The sequence below is a fragment of the Cetorhinus maximus genome, chromosome 19 (assembly GCF_964194155.1).
Source record: "Cetorhinus maximus chromosome 19, sCetMax3.hap1.1, whole genome shotgun sequence".
Lineage (NCBI taxonomy): Eukaryota > Metazoa > Chordata > Chondrichthyes > Lamniformes > Cetorhinidae > Cetorhinus > Cetorhinus maximus.
This window is the reverse complement of record NC_135897.1, coordinates 66,966,953-66,984,069: the sequence shown is the minus strand read 5'-3', so window position 1 is coordinate 66,984,069 and position 17,117 is coordinate 66,966,953. Positions and strand designations below refer to the sequence as shown.

The 17,117-nt window shown below is 41.0% G+C and overlaps 1 protein-coding gene across 12 annotated transcripts in view; it reads left to right on the top strand.

Moving 5' to 3' along the window:
* Positions 1 to 17,117, top strand: part of lrch3 (leucine-rich repeats and calponin homology (CH) domain containing 3) — a 170,990-nt gene that overhangs the window by 48,762 nt on the left and 105,111 nt on the right. For all 12 annotated transcript variants that reach the window (XM_078564007.1, XM_078564003.1, XM_078564012.1 and 9 more), the window contains exons 2-3: positions 6,534 to 6,678; positions 9,133 to 9,259. In XM_078564007.1, coding sequence (XP_078420133.1) covers positions 6,534 to 6,678; positions 9,133 to 9,259 — 272 coding nt within the window. The remainder of the gene's footprint in view (positions 1 to 6,533; positions 6,679 to 9,132; positions 9,260 to 17,117) is intronic.

The following is a 17,117-nucleotide window of genomic DNA, read 5'->3' as shown; positions in this document are numbered from 1 at the left end:
TTAACACAATACCCTGGGCAGTGGAATTCAAATGGCTTTCTCCAGCTTCAATTTCTGTAGACAACAGGCACATATACCTCCACAAACACTGGAGGCTTCATTAAGGCTATTTCACACACACTGTTAGGTCTCACAATGCCTTCTCCTGATTCACAGTCTCATTCTCCTTTATATATATTTCTCCCTAATATGTAAATTCCATTGTTTACCTATGTCTTTGGAACTTTACCTTTCTCATAATATAAATCTTTTCATGTTGCCAGTATTCTCATTAACCTCTTTGAAATTCAAACCTCCCTTCATCTATCTAAAAATGCAAATTTCCTTCACACCTTACATGCTAAGACCCCAAACATGTTTACCTACGTAGCATTTCAAGGACACTTCTACACCTTACTACTTTTGATAACTTCAACTTTCAGTCTGCTTGGCTATTAAATGTAACTAAATCATACACAGCCAGAAAAGCACAACCCTCGATATACCTACTTTACAATAAACCAGAAAAATATTCTGAAAATTATTATACTTTCATGACAAACACTGATATCTACCAATGGCCTCAGGCCTCCTGATTTGGGGCCATGCTGTGTTTCCATTGCAGCTGCTGCTCATCACCTGTCCTGTCAGCTCTAAGTATCTTATTTAACTAATTAGGTCAAGTTTTGAAACATCTCCACTTATAGTCTGTTGATAGTTTTTAATCTGTGTCCTATTGCATTCACAATTCCTCAGATAGTGAAGTAGTCTGTGCCTGCAAGCAGCAAGACCTGGACAGGATCCAATCTTGGGCTAATAAATGACAAATAACATTCAGTTCACACACGTGCCAACCAACAACCTCCTGTGCATCCCCAATTTTAAGTACACCCTCATTGGCGACCCTGCTTTCAGATACCACGGTCCTAAACTCTAGAACCCGCCCCCGCCCCACTAAACCGCTCTATCTCCCCTTTGTTTTAGGATGCTCCTTAAGAGCTATTCGTTTATCTAAGCTCTGCCCTAATATTTCCTCATGTGACTTGATGTCAAATGTTGGTTGATAATGTGAGCCACTTTGGGATCGTTTACTCTATTAAAGATATATAACACCAAGTTATTGTTGTTGCTTGGATGAGTACAGTTCCAACAACATTGAGAAACCTCAACACCGTTCAGGATGAAGCAGTCTGTTTGATCCGTGCCCAACCACCATGTTAAACATTCATTCTCTTCACCACTGGCAAAATGTGGCTGCAGTGTGTACTAGGTACGAGATGCACTGCAGCAACACACCAAGATTTCATCTATAGCACCTTCCAAACTTGCACCCTCTGCCACAAGAAAAACAAAGCAGCAGGCACATAGGAAGACGACTTCCTCCAAGTTCCCTTCCAAGTCACACATCTTCCTGACTTAGAAATATATTGCCAGCCTTCTGTTGCTGCTAGGTCAAAATCCTTGAACTTACTACCTAACAATACTGAGAGATTTTTTAAAAATTTATTCACGGGATGTGAACAGGGTGGGCGTCGCTGGCTAAGCCAGCATTTTTTGCCCATCCCTAATTGCCCTTGAGAAGGTGGTGGTGAGCTGCCGCCTTGAACCGCTGCAGTCCAAGTGGCGTAGGTACACCCACAGTGCTCTTGAGGAAAGGAGTTCCAGGATTTTGACCTAGCAACAGTGAAGGAACGGCAGTATATTTCCAAGTCAGGATACTTGCAGATGGTGGTGTTTGCACGTATCTGCTGCCCTTGCCCTTCTAGGTGGTAGAGGCTGTGGATTTAGAAGATGCTGTCGAAGGAGCTTTGGTGAGTTGTTGCAGTGCATCTTGTAGATGGTACACACTGCTGCTACTGTGTGTCAGTGGTGGAGGGAGTGAATATTTAAGGTGGTGGATGAGGTGCCAATCAAGCAGGCTGCTTTATTCTGGTTGGTGTCGAGTTTCTTGAGTGTTGTTGGAGCTGCACTCATCTAAGCAAGTGGAGAGTATCCTTGACTTGTGCCTCTTAGATGTTGGACAGGCTATGGGAAGTCAGAAGGTGAGTTACTTTCTGCAGAATTCCCAGCCTTCGAGCTGCTTTTGTAGCCAGAGTATTTACATGGCTGGTCCATTTCAGTTTCAGTGGTTACCCCCAGGATGTTAATTGTGATTCAGTGATGGTAATGCCATTGAATCTCAAAGGGACATGGTTATATTCTCTCCTGTTGGAGATGGTCATTGCCTGGCACTTGTATGGCGTGAATATTATTTGCCACTTATCAGCCCAAGCCTGAATATTGCCCAGGTCTTGCTGCATATGGACAGGGACCAGTATCTGAGGAGCTGTGAATGGTGTTGAACATTGTGCAATCATCAGCGACCATCCCCACTTTTTGATGAAGCAGCTGAAGAAGGTTGGGCCAAGGATACTACCCTGACGAACACTGGGATTATGTTCACCACACAGATTTTTTGGGAAATGTTTCCGGTCTCTTAATGCCTCACATCAAAAACAAAGAGCTGAAATAATCTGGAGTGAACATGATATTTTGTTTCCCAGCAGTAGGCTGCTCCACTAGATGATGCCATTATAATCAAATAGCTTCAGTAATATGTTAAGGTGTACATGTAGGGGTGTTGCAGTAAATATTGTTCTGTGACTTATTGTTCACACAGGTTGCTTGATGTAAGGTTCCAATTCACTTTATGAGGAAATGCAGTATGTTGGTGAATCCTAGACACCATCAAATAATTACATAGCCCACAGCTATTCAACACTGTCAGCTCTAGTATATGTAGACACTGATCAAGCATTCTTCACAGCTGGCTAGAGTGTACTGTGCGAATATTATTTCATTTAAAATTAAAATTGATGCCACATATTGGATCTGAACAACATTCCAGGGGTATGTGAGAAATGTTATACTTCCATATTTGAATCAAGAAGCATCTGATAATGCCTAGGATATGCATACTGTGGTTTTATCTAAACTCGGTTGTAGTTTTGGTATTTATACAAGGCTGTAACATGTCTGAAGAATTCTGATGACATAAACCATGGAGCCCTAACCTCAAGATCAATCAAAATTCTATAGCTGATTTCAGTCCAGCAGCTGTTACATAACATTTTTAATTTGGTGATTCCCTTAAACTATGGGTATTCAGTTGAGGATTGTAAACTGAACCTGTGAACAACAGCCTCAACTATATTCCATGCACCATGGGTAGAACACTTTTTGTGGAATGTTGCATTTATGTATATTTTTAGAAAAAGGGATATAAGTGCTACTTAAAAGAAAAACTCCATACCTGATAGAAAAAAAATATTTTTGTGTGTGGTGCAGTACATTTTGTAAAGTGGGCATTAGAGCAGTAAAATTTTAGGGTTTTAACATTGCTTTGTGGCTGCTGCTGCCAGAAATGCAGTATCTTATCTTTGATTAGCTACCTATAATATATTTAAAATCTTGCATTTGCATGTACGTCCTGTTTACACAGCTTGACTCCCTGTCACGTTTTTGGATAATATGGATTTTGCCTATCTAAATTTGGAACTGTCTAATTTAAGTATCTGGTGACTTTGTGCCAAATTTGCGAGCCTCTTCACATAACTTAAAGTCAGAACCTCTTGTCACTATTTTGGAAGATTCCACATTGAAGTTATCTTCATATGCTAAACCTTTATTATTCTCTTTTCTCTTAATGACATCTGAATTTTTGTGAATTTTTATTATTTTTTAATCTGCACCTTGAAATCTCAACTGCAAACTGAAATAGTCCAATGTAGTTAAATAACTGAGTGGTAGCAGACACATTCTGAACCATGTAAGCAACTCAATGCCATACAAGCTGTAAATTCCATTTTCACATTCAAAATAATAGGGAACAAACAACGGAAGCATACAAAAAGGACACAGTAAACAAGCAGGGCTTGTGAAAGGAACCACAATTTAACAGCCACCTTTCCATGAACCCAACCACAGACTTCAGCAGCTCATCTTCCACGTGATAGGAATTGTTAAAGTTGTGATACTTGCTCAAAATAGCTGGCGCACTTATAAAAAGAAAATTAAGCTGTGCCTTTTATCTTTTATGGGCGGCTGTCCATGATAGTGTGCATGATGTAAGTAGTCGAGATTCTACTCAGTGCTCCCGTTACTGGTACTCATATATGGTATGAGTTGTCCAGGTCTGTCCACCTTTTTTTTATATACTTTTCTCTGCAGTTAAGATGTTTTTATTTTATCTATTTGTTGTAATTTTAAATAAGTCTTGTAATTACCATCCTGTCCCTGCCTCCCCCTCCTCTTTGGTAATTCACCTCCTGACACTCCAAATCCTGTCCATCATCTACAAGGCACAAGTCAGGAATGTTGATGGAATACTCTACTTGCCTGGATGAGTGCAGCTCCAACAACACTCAAGAAGCTCAACGCCATCTAGGACAAAGCAGCCCGCTTGATTGGCACTCTCTCGACCACCGATACATAGTGACAGCATTGTGTACCATCTACAAGATGCACTGCAGGAATTCACCAACGCTCCTTAGACAGCACCTTCCTAACCCATGACCGCTACCATCTAGAACGATAAAGGCAGCGGACACATGGGATCACCACCACTTCCAAGTTCCTCTCCAAGCCACTCACCATCCTGAGTTCGAAGTATATCGCCGTCCCTTCACTGTTGTTAGGTCAAAATCCTGGAATTCCCTAACTTAACAGCACTATGGGTGTACCTACACCACATGGACTGCAGCGGTTCAAGAAGGCAGTTTACCACCACCTTCTTGAGGGCAACCAGGGTGGACAATAAATGTTGGCTTAGCCAGCGATGCCCACACTCCATGAGTGAATAAAAAGAAACTCACCAGCCTCCATCTCTCCCAGCCTTCTCCTTACTTAAACAACCATTGTTTACCTTGCTGTGAAAATCCTATCCTGCACCCCCTACCACCTCTCCCATTCTCCAGCCCTGCTGCAGTAACCCAGCTTTACTACCCCATTGTCTCTGCCCCCTTTGTTTCCTTTGTCATTCCCACATCCTCTAACAGTCATTGCGGCCTTTCTCAGCACTTCCTTCCATTGCCCCTGGCTTTCCATAGTTCTCTTTCAGCATCACCAGCATTTCCTGCCACTGACCTCCCACCTTAGCCCATTCATAACTCTGTCCTTTCTATAGCTCTCTCCTCGCCTCACCGTCCAGCTAATTTTATATCTGCCCCATCCTTTGCCTTCAGGCCTACCCCTGCCAGCAAATTAGCTGCTTCATTTCCTTTAATGGGGTGTGGGCATAGAGTTGTGGTAGAACATCAGCCATGATCGTATTAAATTGTGGAACAGGCTCAAGGGGCCGAATGTCTACTCTTGCTCATATTTCCTATGTTCATTCACAACCTTTTTAGCTACCCATTCTAGAGCTACGAAGAAAGCCACCAGCATTACATAGATCAACTGGATAAGGGGGCAGAAAGAAGTCATTGCCAGACATCAAGGGATACATATAGCAAAAGAAAAATAGCACTTGGGCCACTGATACAGGACATTGACCAGTTAGCCAAGACATGGCATTTAAACATCAAAAGGAGCTGAAAAAAATTGTAAAACAATGCAGACAGAGCAAAAGGGAGAAATAATGCAAACAAAGAACAACTTAAAAGAAAAATAAACACCCTAGACAGAGAACATGCTAGCACAAATATGTAAAAGACCAGGAAACCCTGATGATGATCTGAGACAATTGGAACAAATTGCAAAGCAAGGTATGCAAAAATAGAAGAATTGTAGATTATAATAAAGAAACTGACAGATATAAAAAAATCATGGATGGGAAAACATTGCATAAAACAAATCAAAGAGCAGAGTGAGATATCAGGACTGACAAAAAGAAATGTATAAGAGGGATGGAGAAAGAAATGTTGATATCTTAAAGGCAAAATAGGAGAGTCATGAAAATCAGCAGTACAAAGGGCTCTGAATAATGTCATGGGAAAGGTACTGAGTAAAATATTTGACATGCAATAATGTTTCTTCGAAAGAGGTAAGGGCTTATTACATAGGGTTAGATCTTAATTGAGAGTTTAAAAATAACCCCCTTCCCTGAATGTCATATGCCGTGTGCAATTTATATAGTTTCAGTATAAAATGTTTAAATTCTGTTCCGATAAATCTTTTAAATTCTGACTTTCTGCTGTTCAGCCATCCTGAATACCTAATATCATATTACCCTTGCTCCACTCGCAAGAACCTTCTACAATTGTTTTGAGAAGCCTGTCTCTATCAGAAGAAGATGCAAGAGTGAAAAGTTACTTCTGCATGCAATTCATTAATGCTTTTTATACTGTACGAGATCCATCTTCATTTTGGGCTTCTGCGTGTCTAGTGGCACCATACTAAATCTGATGCACTTATTTGAAAGCCACCTTTTTACTTTCCATTATTCTGGGCGCTTGTGCAATTTTGTGCTGCCCTTCCAAAATTTGTAAGTGTAGTGATCTAACTAGTTATCAATTCTGATCCTTCGTATAGTTATTCGCAATAATTTCTTAATGCTTTTTTCCCCCTTCTCATAGATCTATCCAAGAACAGATTGGTAGAGATTCCGGCTGAAGTTTGTTACTTTGTGTCATTGGAGAGCCTTAACCTCTATCAGAACTGTATACGAAGTATTCCAGAAGCCATTTTAAACCTACAATCTTTAACCTTCTTAAACATCAGGTATGGAGAAGTATTTTTGTTTAAAATCATACAACTAATTATCCACACATCTAAACAGATTCTGTTACCCATAGCCACATCATCCTATTTAATAAAAATTGGGTTTGAAAATTTTCGTGAATTTCTGTATAGAACAATGAGGCGACACGATGAAAGGTGTTGTGAATAAATAGCAGGAGGTTACCTCATTGTTTAGATGTCATTGCTTTTATTTTGAATCTGTTTGTGAACCAGAGAGAAGAAAATATCTCAGTAACCAAAAATTTGGTTGAAAACTAATACTCTGGGTTGCTAGGTTCCATGGTTTTTCCCCAGTATTTAAAAAAATCCTTGGTCACATTTGTCACTTAACCAATCACTTCAAATAAAATCATCACACTCTTGAAAAAAGGCTCTTCACAACTCTAGAATCATGTTGCATTTTACTACTTTTCTCAGCAAAATTAGTTTTTCTATTTTCTCCCCCCTCTCCCAATGTTCTCCCTTTCTTGGGGTACAATTCCAAAGTACTAACAGTTTGCTGTTTGATAGTTGAGATCATCTGTCTATATGGAATGCACAGACATTTGCCAGTGAGATAATTACCTGGTGCAGGATCCTTGTTTTTTTTTTATGTTTTGACTCCCTTTGTACACTAAAGCCAATGTAGTGCACTTGAGATAAACGAAAGATGCTGAGACCAGGAATTGAATCTGTAATCTTCCTGGCTCTGAACCAATATGGGCTCCTGGCAGAGGGATTTTGGAAATGAGAGAAAGGCAATTAACTGGTTGAAAATGATGAACTGTATTCATAAAACTTGTAAACTCTAATATTCTAAATAAGTTTAGTTTTTATGATTTTATCCATCACATTACCTTGTCTAAATTTATGCAAGAAGCCAAAATGAAAAGTTTAATCACCTGTGCATTTTCTTAATTCAGATGTTTAATTTCTAAGTGAGAGTTTTTTATTCTCAGCTGATCCCGGTGGAAACCATCATTAGGTTTAAGAACTTCTAAGTAAAGTTGTTGAGAAATCCACACAGTTGTGTTGCCCAATGTAGAATGCACATATACATGTCTGAAGTTCAGAGAGCTTGGACAATTTTCCACAAAACCAAAGGCTTTGGGATCCTCTGGTGTCTGCAGAGCTACTGCTGGAGTTAAGATCAACGGTTTAGTCGAACAACACAGCACTGTAACCTTCGTGCTATGACCACCTTGCCCTTTAGGACACTGACTTGAAAGGCTATCTGGAATTGAGTGGAAAGAAAAATCCATGTTGGCCTGACCCTAGAAAGCTCACATGAACCAGAGGAAGCGCTTTCATTACAGCCAGGGAATTTCGAACCATGAAACAGAACTGTTTGGACATATCTTACATTTCACAAGCTTTCTTGCACTCGGCATTTGTTATCATAGAAGATTGAAAGCAATCACAGCACTGTTCACAACCATCCAAGAGCACTACATCTAGTCTAAAGTTAAATCCATCAGGAACCTAAGGGACTGATGAGGATCAACAACTAGGGCAGTAATTCTTTGCTTCTTCCAATTAATACTTTCAAGATTCCCTGTTGAGTTGTTTGAAGCCATAATGCAGCACTTGAGGATATCCACTGCCATGTTTTGGTTTTAAAATTTTGAGGGAAGAAATCATTTGATATGAGCTTCGTTCTAATCTTTTGAGATTTTTACCTACTTGATTAGGAAGCATTTGGTGGTTAATTTATAGGAAACTGGAAATACCAATCAGGTCAGGCACATTTGTGGAGGGAAACAGAGTTAACTTTTCAAATCAATGACATCAGATCTGGAAAAATTAGACTGGTTTTAAGCAAGCCGGGATGGAGGGAAAGAGGGAAGGGCGAAAACAAGGAACGGTGGAAAACAGAAGAGATTAAATGATAAAAGGGATTATTGTGCAAGGTTAAAGGCGATGGTAATAGGACAAATAAAGAAACAAAAGGTGGGTTGATAGGAGGTGCAAATGGGAACAGCAGAATCATCACTATCCAAAAATTGGGGCAGAAGTTAAAATCTGAAATTATTAACTCAAGTGTTGAGTCTAGAAAGCTGTAAAGTACGTAATGGAAAGATGAGATGCAGTTCCTTGAGCTTCTTTTGAGCTTTATGGGACAGTGTAGGAAACCAAGGACAGAGAGATCAGAGTGGCAGTGGAGAATTAAAATGACCGGAAATGGCCATGCTTGTAGGTTGAACGGAGGTGTTCCACAAAATGATCATCCAATCTGCACTTTTTCTGCCCAACATAGAAGAAATTGCATCATGAAAAGCAAATTAAGTATACTAAATTGAAAGGAGTACAAGTAAATTGCTGACTCATGCTGGAACATGGCTCCATGAACAGTTTGCCATTTCTCGGGTCGCAGAATACCAAGCAAGAGTCGAAACCTTGCTTGATATTGCCTTTCAAGTAATAACATTCCATTTGTCTTTTTTCTTCCCACAGTCGTAACCAGCTCACAACATTACCTGGACCCGTCTGTAATCTCCCTTTAAAAGTTCTAATCGCAAGTAACAACAAGCTAATATCAGTGCCAGAGGAAATAGGATTACTACGGCAATTAACAGAACTTGTAAGTACCAAATCCCTAGTGGATAATACAAACATATGAGAAATGACAGACAGGAAAAGACATACTGGTCCATCCAGCCTGTCTCATGTACTTGTGGTGTCTTGTGCATCACAATACATACATTGCCCGCCGCACCCAACACTGGAGTAGGCTTTCACTTTTGAATGTTCACGAAAAAGCTATTGTGATTTCGGATATCAGGTATCAGTTATATTTACATTAGTTTATTTTATACTTGACTTGATGTTTCAAGAAATTACCTGTTGTTTATTAAACTAATAAGAAATGAAGTAGAGAATAAAAGGATAAGTTCTCAGCAGAGTTCTACACCTATGTTTTAGCTTCAGCTTTTATTTAATGGGTTCTGAGAGGGAAACTCTGCTCATATAATTTATTACACCCATGAGAAGTAGAAAATTCCATGAAACTAATCTTTGAGACCTCAACTGGCACTCAATAGTATTGTGCTAAATGGGCCAGAATATTTGAAAGTGAATCATTAGCCCGCAAAATAACTACGGATGGTCAGTAAACGCTGGTCTTGTCAATGATGCCCACATTCCATGAATTAATAAATAAAAATAAAATTATTAAAACTATCTATAGTTGTCCAGAATCTATTCCGAGGTTGCTTGTCATATGAAGACCATAGGTTTATCACAGCCGAATGACACACTCTGAATCTGTCACTTTGGTAAAGATGTCAAAATTTTGCCAGGAATCCCTGGATGCTATTTATTAGCGGCCTCTAAAGGCGTGAAATAATCAGCTATGCAGATTTTTTTGTCTGTTTCAGATGTCGCATATTTCTGTGACATAAACAATCTCGTCTTGCCTATAGATTTGCTTAACAACGCAAAAGAAACCCAACTCACCTCAGGAGTCATAATAATCCTTTGGCCATTTAGCTGTTAATTAACCTCATGACGTTAGAGCACCTTGTGGCCTCTTAGGAGCAGAACACCACATTGTGTGTTACTTGATATAATATCTCTGCCGTTATAAAACAACGCTCTGTACAATTATTCGACATCACAACGGCAGTACGTCTAGAAAAGTAAATGCTGGAAATATACCATTTGCTCAGCATCTGTGAAGTGAAAAGACAAGTTTATGGTGCAGGTGTAACCCTTTCTCAGAAATGAGAAGTAAAAGATAAACTAGCATTTTAGTTTGTTTGGGGAATGGGGGAAGCAAGCAGGGCCTATGAAGAAGCTATAGATATTCCACTCAGAGAGGAAATTAAGGGCTGAAATGAAAATTGCTTAATAGACTGTATTTGATTGACTTAACTACTATAGATAGAGCTCGGCAATCCCAAAACCAACAGATCAGATTAACGCTGTATAGTCCTGTCACATGCAGTCATGGATGGTGATGAAATTGAACAACTGACCACAGGAAATGGCTCCACAAGCAGCCCCTTTTTCAGTGATGGGGGAGCCCAGCATTTCTGAGTATAGACTGCTGAAGCAGTTGCAAGCATCTTCAGCCAGAAGTGCCTAGATGATCTATCTCAGCCTCCTTCTGGATTCCCAAGCATCACAGTTGCCAGTCTTCAGACAATTCAGTTCATTCCATGTGATGTCAAGAAACAGCTTACACTGAAACGGCAAAGGACCCTGGCAGCATCCTGGCTATAATACTGGAGAATCATGCTCCAGAACTATCTGGGCCCCAAGCCAGATCATTCCAGTTTAGCTACAGCCACTGGCATCTAGCTGACAATGTGGAAAATTGCCCAGGTATATCCTGGCCACAAAAAGCAGGACAAATCCAATCCAATCAAATACAGCCTCATCACTCTACACTCAAATCATAAGCAAAGTGGTGAAAAATGTAATCAACAGTTCTATTAAGCAGCACTTCCTCAGCGGTAACCTGCTGTCTGATACTCAATTTGAATTCTACCAGGCCAACTTGGCTCCAGATCTCATTACAGCCCTGGTCTGAATGTGGGCAAAAGAGCTGAATTCCAGAGTTGAGGTGAATAGTGACTGCCCTTGACACCAAGACAGCATTTGACCTGACTGTGGCATTAAGGACCCCCAGCAAAATTGACGTCAATGGGAATCAGTGGGAAAACTGTCCATTAGTAAGAGTCATTCCTAGCACAAAGAAAGATGGTTTAGCTTGTGAGAGACCGATCATTTTCAGCCCCAGAACATCACTGCAGGAGTTTGCTGATGATTGCACCGTTTTCAGTACCATTCACAACTCCTCAGGTACAGAAGCAGTCTATGGCCACATCAGCAAGACCTGGGAAACATTCAGACTTGGACTGATAAGTGTCATTTGCACCACACACGTGCCAGGCAATAACCATCTCCAACAAGAGAGAAGCTAATTGATTTTTGCTGATTCTCTCATCATCAGCATCGTCGGGGGTTACCGTTGACCAGAAACTGAACGTGACCAGCCATATAAATACTGTGGCTACAGGAGCAGGTCAGAAGCTAGGAATTCTGTGCAAAGTAACTCACTTCCTGACTCCCCAAAGCCTGTCCAACATCTACAAGGCATAAGTCAGAAGTGTGGTGCAATACTCTGCACTTATTTGGATGAGTGCAGCTTCAACAGCACTCAGAAGCTCAACACCATTCAGGACAAAGCAAATCTCTTGGTTGGCATCCCATCCACCACCTTAAGCATTCACTCCACCAGTGCATAATAGTAGAAATGTCTATCAGCTACAAGATAGACAGTAGCAATGTGCCAAGGCACCTTCCAAACTGGTTATCTCTATCACTTAGAAGAACATGGGTGGCAGACGCATGGGAACACCTCTACCTGTAAGTTACACACTATCCTGATTTGGAGCTATTTCACCACTCCTTCACTGTCACTGGGTTAAAATCCTGGAACCCCCTCCCTAATAGTACTGTGGGTGTACATACACCATCCGGACTGAAGCAGTTCAAGAAGGCAGCTCACCACTTTATCAAGGGCAGTAAGTGCTGGCCTTGCCAGTGATGTCCAGATCCCAAGAACAAATAATTAAAAAAAAACCCTGCTAGGTGAAACATCTTGAGCAAATTCTATTAATTTCTCTCACTCTCTCCAGGTAAAAATTGTTTTTTCGAATTCACGTGAGTGTCACCTATGCCTATCTTTTTGTAGAAGATATTCTTTAAGTCCTGCTCTCATCCCCTTCATGACTACTTTTGCCTCTCCAGAGTTATAGTAACGACTGTTGGCCTGCTTTGTGCCTCGCTCTGATTTTGGGAATTCAGTTAATTACTATTTGATCGCCACTGACATTGTGTACGCTGACAAAAACAAGCACTACAGATGCTTTTTTTTTATTACTCATTTACGGGAAGTTGGCATCGCTGGCTAGGCCAGCATTTATTGCCCATCCCTAAATACCCTTGAGATGGTGGTGCTGTAGTCCCTGTGGTGTAGTGTTGTTTGGGTGGGAGTTCCAGGATTTTGACCCAATGACAGTGAAGGAGCAGTGATATATTTCCAAGTCAGGATGGTGAGTGACTTGGAGAGGAACTTGTAGGTGGTGGTGTTCCCATCTATCTGCTACCCTTGTCCTTCGAGATAACAGTGGTCATGGGTTTGGAAGGTGCTGCCTAAGGAGCCTTGGTGAATTACTGCAGTGCATCGTGTAGATGGTTCACACTGCTGTCACTATTCATCGGTGGTGGAGGGAGTGAATGTTTGTGGGAAGGGTGCAAATCAAGCGGGCTGCTTTGTACTGGATGGGGGGTGTCAAACTTCTTGAGTGTTGTTGGAGCTGCACTCATCCAGGCAAGTGGAGAATATTCCATCGCGTTCCTTGTAGATGGTGGACAGGCTTTGGGGGGTCAGGAGGTGAGTTACTTGCCGCAGGATTCCTAGCCTCTGACCTGCTGTTGTAGCCACAGTATTTATTTGGCTAGTCCAATTCAGCTTCTGGTCAATGGTAACCCCCAGGATGCTGATAGTGGGGGATTCAGGGCTGGTAATGCCATTGAATGTCAAAAGACGATGATTAGATTCTCTCTTGTTGGAGATGGTCATTGCCTGGCAATTGTGTGGCACAAATGTTACTTGCCACTTGTCAGCGCAGGCCTGGATATTGTCCAGGTCTTGTTACATTTGGACTGCTTCAGTATCTGAGGAGTCACAAATGGTGCTGAAATTGTGCAATCATCAGCGAACGTCCCCACCTCTGACCTTATGATGGAAGGAAGCAGCTGAAGATGGTTGGGCCTAGGACACTACCCTGAGGAACTCCTGTAGTGATGACCTGAAACTGAGATGATTGACCTCCAACAACCACAGCCATCTTCCTTTCTGCTAGGTATGACTCCAACCAGCAGAGAGTTTTCCTCCTGATTCTCATTCACTCCAGTTTTGCTAGGGCTCCTTGATGCCACACTTTGTCAAATGCTGCCTTGATGTCAAGGGTAGTCACTCTCACCTCATCTCGAGAGTTCAGCTCTTGTGTCCATGTTTGAACCAAGGTTGTAATGAGGTCAGAAGCTGAGTGGCCCTAATGGAACCCAAACTGAGTGTCTTATTGTTAAGCAAGTGTCCCCTGATAGCACTGTTGATGACCCCTTCCATTACTGATGATCGAAAGTAGTCTGATGGGGCGGTAATTGGCTGGGTTGGATTTGTCCTGCTTTTGTGTGCAGGCCATACCTGGGCAATTTTCCACATCGTTGGGTTGATGCCAGTGTTGTAGCTGTACTTGAACAGCATGGCTAGGGGCATGGCAAGTTCTGGATCATAAATTTTCAGTTCTATTGCTGGAATATTGTCAGGGCCTTAGCCTTTGCAGTATTCAGTGCCTTCAACCGTTTCTTGATATCATGTGGAGTGAATCGGGTTGGCTGAACTCTGACACCTGTGATGCTGGGAACCTCCGGAGTAGGCCGAGATGGATCATCCACTCGACACTTCTGGCTGAAGATTGTTGCGAATGCTTCAGCCTTCTCATTTGCACTGGTGTGCTGGGCTCCCCCATCATTGAGGATGGGGATATTTGTGGAGCCCCCCCTTCTCCAGTGAGTTGTTTAATTGCCATTCATGACTGGTAGCGGCAGGACTGCTGGAAACCTGAAAAAGAAACAAAAACTGCTGGAAACACTTGAGCAGCGCAGACGGTATGTGTAAAGAGAAACCATTAATGTTCAAGTCATCTGGAAGATATTAAAATTTTAACAGATCTTAAGCAATTACAGAGCTAGTGAAAGTGGTCGGAGGAGGGGAGAGATGGTAGCAGGAAAATAACAAAGGGCAATTCCTGTGATAGGGTGGAAGGCAAGAGTAATTAAATGACAAAATTGTGACAGTGAACGGCCAAAGGGAGTGAAAATGAGATAAGTGAAGAAACAGACAATGATACCAGAGGAGGTGTAAATTTTGGTACAAAACATGAAAGATGATGGGAAGCATGGAAAATCTGGCAAAAAGTCTTCTGAGGCCTGGGAATGTGGAGGTTAAATGGCAGGTGAACCCACTGGCTATGTACCAACAGGGGATTCCCCACCCTAAGGAGCAGTCCGCACCTCCTCCACTCGAAATTGGCTGAAGAAAATGTGGGCAGTACTTAAGATCTGAAGTTGCTAAACTCAGTCTTAACTGCTAGCTTAACTAACACCTTCCAGTTCTGATAAATTCTCCCCACAGATGCTCCTGATCTGCTGAGTGTTTCCTGCATTTTATATTTTTATTATTGTGCACATGGAATCAAGATCATGTAGAGACAAGGACCTCAAGCTGCACAGATATAATTTAGTCCCCATTTTAAAGTCTTAAATTTTGTCCTAATTTTATATTTCTGACTTGAATTCCTTTCTTTATATTTAATTGACCTTTCTGTGGCTCATCGCTGTAACGATTTTTCCCATTCTCAATCTGTTCGATGTTTTGCCTCTGTGCTATTCCAGTGAGGCTCAATGCAAGATGTAAGTTATTTTGAGCACTCTTGAGTGCTCTAATCAGAGCACCAACTGTAGTAGTTTAAGACTTTAATTATATTCCCTATTTTTTTTTAATTTTCCCTATCCTTTTGTTGGCAGAGCCAAGAAAAATAACTGCTAGTTTATGGCATCAGTGTGTCTAAAAGGTTGTCAAATTCTCAAGAGCCCCGAGTTCAATCACTAGTCTGATTCACATTACTGATTTACATTTACCTTGTGCTTTCAAAATTTTTATAGTTCTTTTGTGGTTTCCTTCTCATTTTTTTTCTTCCCCTTTCTAAACCAGAGACAGTGGCAATTGGAGTGGCCCAGCTGTTTCTGTAGTTGAAATTAATTAAACAGACCAGGGATTAAGCCTCAGAGTTCTTGATCTTTCTGGCTTAATTCACACCAGCTGAACCATCAAATGAGCTGGTTCCAGATAGACTGGCAAGCTTTGGACCTGTTTCATTTAATGCAAATAGTAACCTGGTTTTTAATGTATGCTTGGTGCTCATTTAGCAGCTTGGGACCAGGAAGTAGTCTTCAAATGAATGCAAAAAGAATTTAGTGCAAGCAATTACACCCAGAAGCCACAAATTGTCAAGTTACAAGGGTATGTTTAGACTATAATTTGAATGTTGGTTTCAGGCAGTTTCCCCCTACTGTCCTGCCTAAAGCTGTGATGCAAATGCAAAATTTGTTTTTAGAGTGGAGCCAAGTATAACGAAACTATTTGGGAGGAAAGTCTCTCATTACCGTAGTGTCAAACTAGGTATCCAAATGGTCTTTTAGGTACTTTTTGAACTACTTTAAGCTCCAAAAAAATGACTGAGAGCATGACCTGAGCAGTAGCAGCAAAAGGAGCAGTGCCAGCAATAATAAATAGAGTAGGAGACAGGGCCACGAGGTGGGGGAAGGTAGGACAATCAAAGCCAGAGCTCCCTGGATGACAGAAGAGATGGAGCATAAGATGAGGCAGAAAAAGGGACTATATGACAGATGTCAGGTCAATAATCCAATTGAGAACTAGGCTGAATATAGAAAGTTCGGAAAGGAAGCGAAAACACAAATGAGAAGAAAAGAGGTAGTGTTATGAAGCTATTAATGTGTATAATTTGGAAAATATTTTTCTTTCAAAATAGAGATTTAGTCTCTTTAGTCTTAATTGGATTAAAGACAGCTAGTCTGGCTGCTTTGTACTAGTTTGAGATGCAAACAGAGAGATAGCGTGCATTTACCTTTTTTGACTAGAGCATTCAAGAAGTGGGGTGAAAATTGACACCTTTCTAACAGCTACCAAGCAATATGTTTATATTACCAATAAAATTGGTACAATGAATGGGGTTTCATTGTTAAAAGGTAAAGTTCAAAGAGGTTGTTGATACAATGAGAATTAACAATTGGGGGCTGTGCCGGGATAAATTATATTTCTAATTCCATGATTGGTTAGGAATTGGCGGATCTTAAAGCTTACCAGAACGAGAGGCAATGTAAGATCAAAAGGCAGCTGCAAGCCTCCAACTGGCTCCACATTGGAAAGAACCTCATTTTGAATTTGTAAGGCAAAAATGCTTTGCCTGGTGTTTTGGTTAAATCTATGGGTTGTTATTGCCTTAATGGAGGTTAGTTTGGGAATTTGTTGTTAGTTATGGTAGTAGTAATTTGTAGCCCTGTGTACATTTATTTTAACCAGTGTAAATTAATAAAATGCTTCATTTAGTTAATGTAAAACCTCGAGAATGAGTTAAAAACAAAAACAAAAAACTACTGCGGATGCTGGAAATCCAAAACAAAAACAGAATTACCTGGAAAAACTCAGCAGGTCTGGCAGCATCGGTGGAGAAGAAAAGAGTTGACGTTTCGAGTCCACCTGACCCTTCAACAGAACTGAGTGTAGTTAGGAGAGGGGTGAAATATAAGCTGGTTTAAGGTGGGGGGCGGGGGGAGAGAAGTTG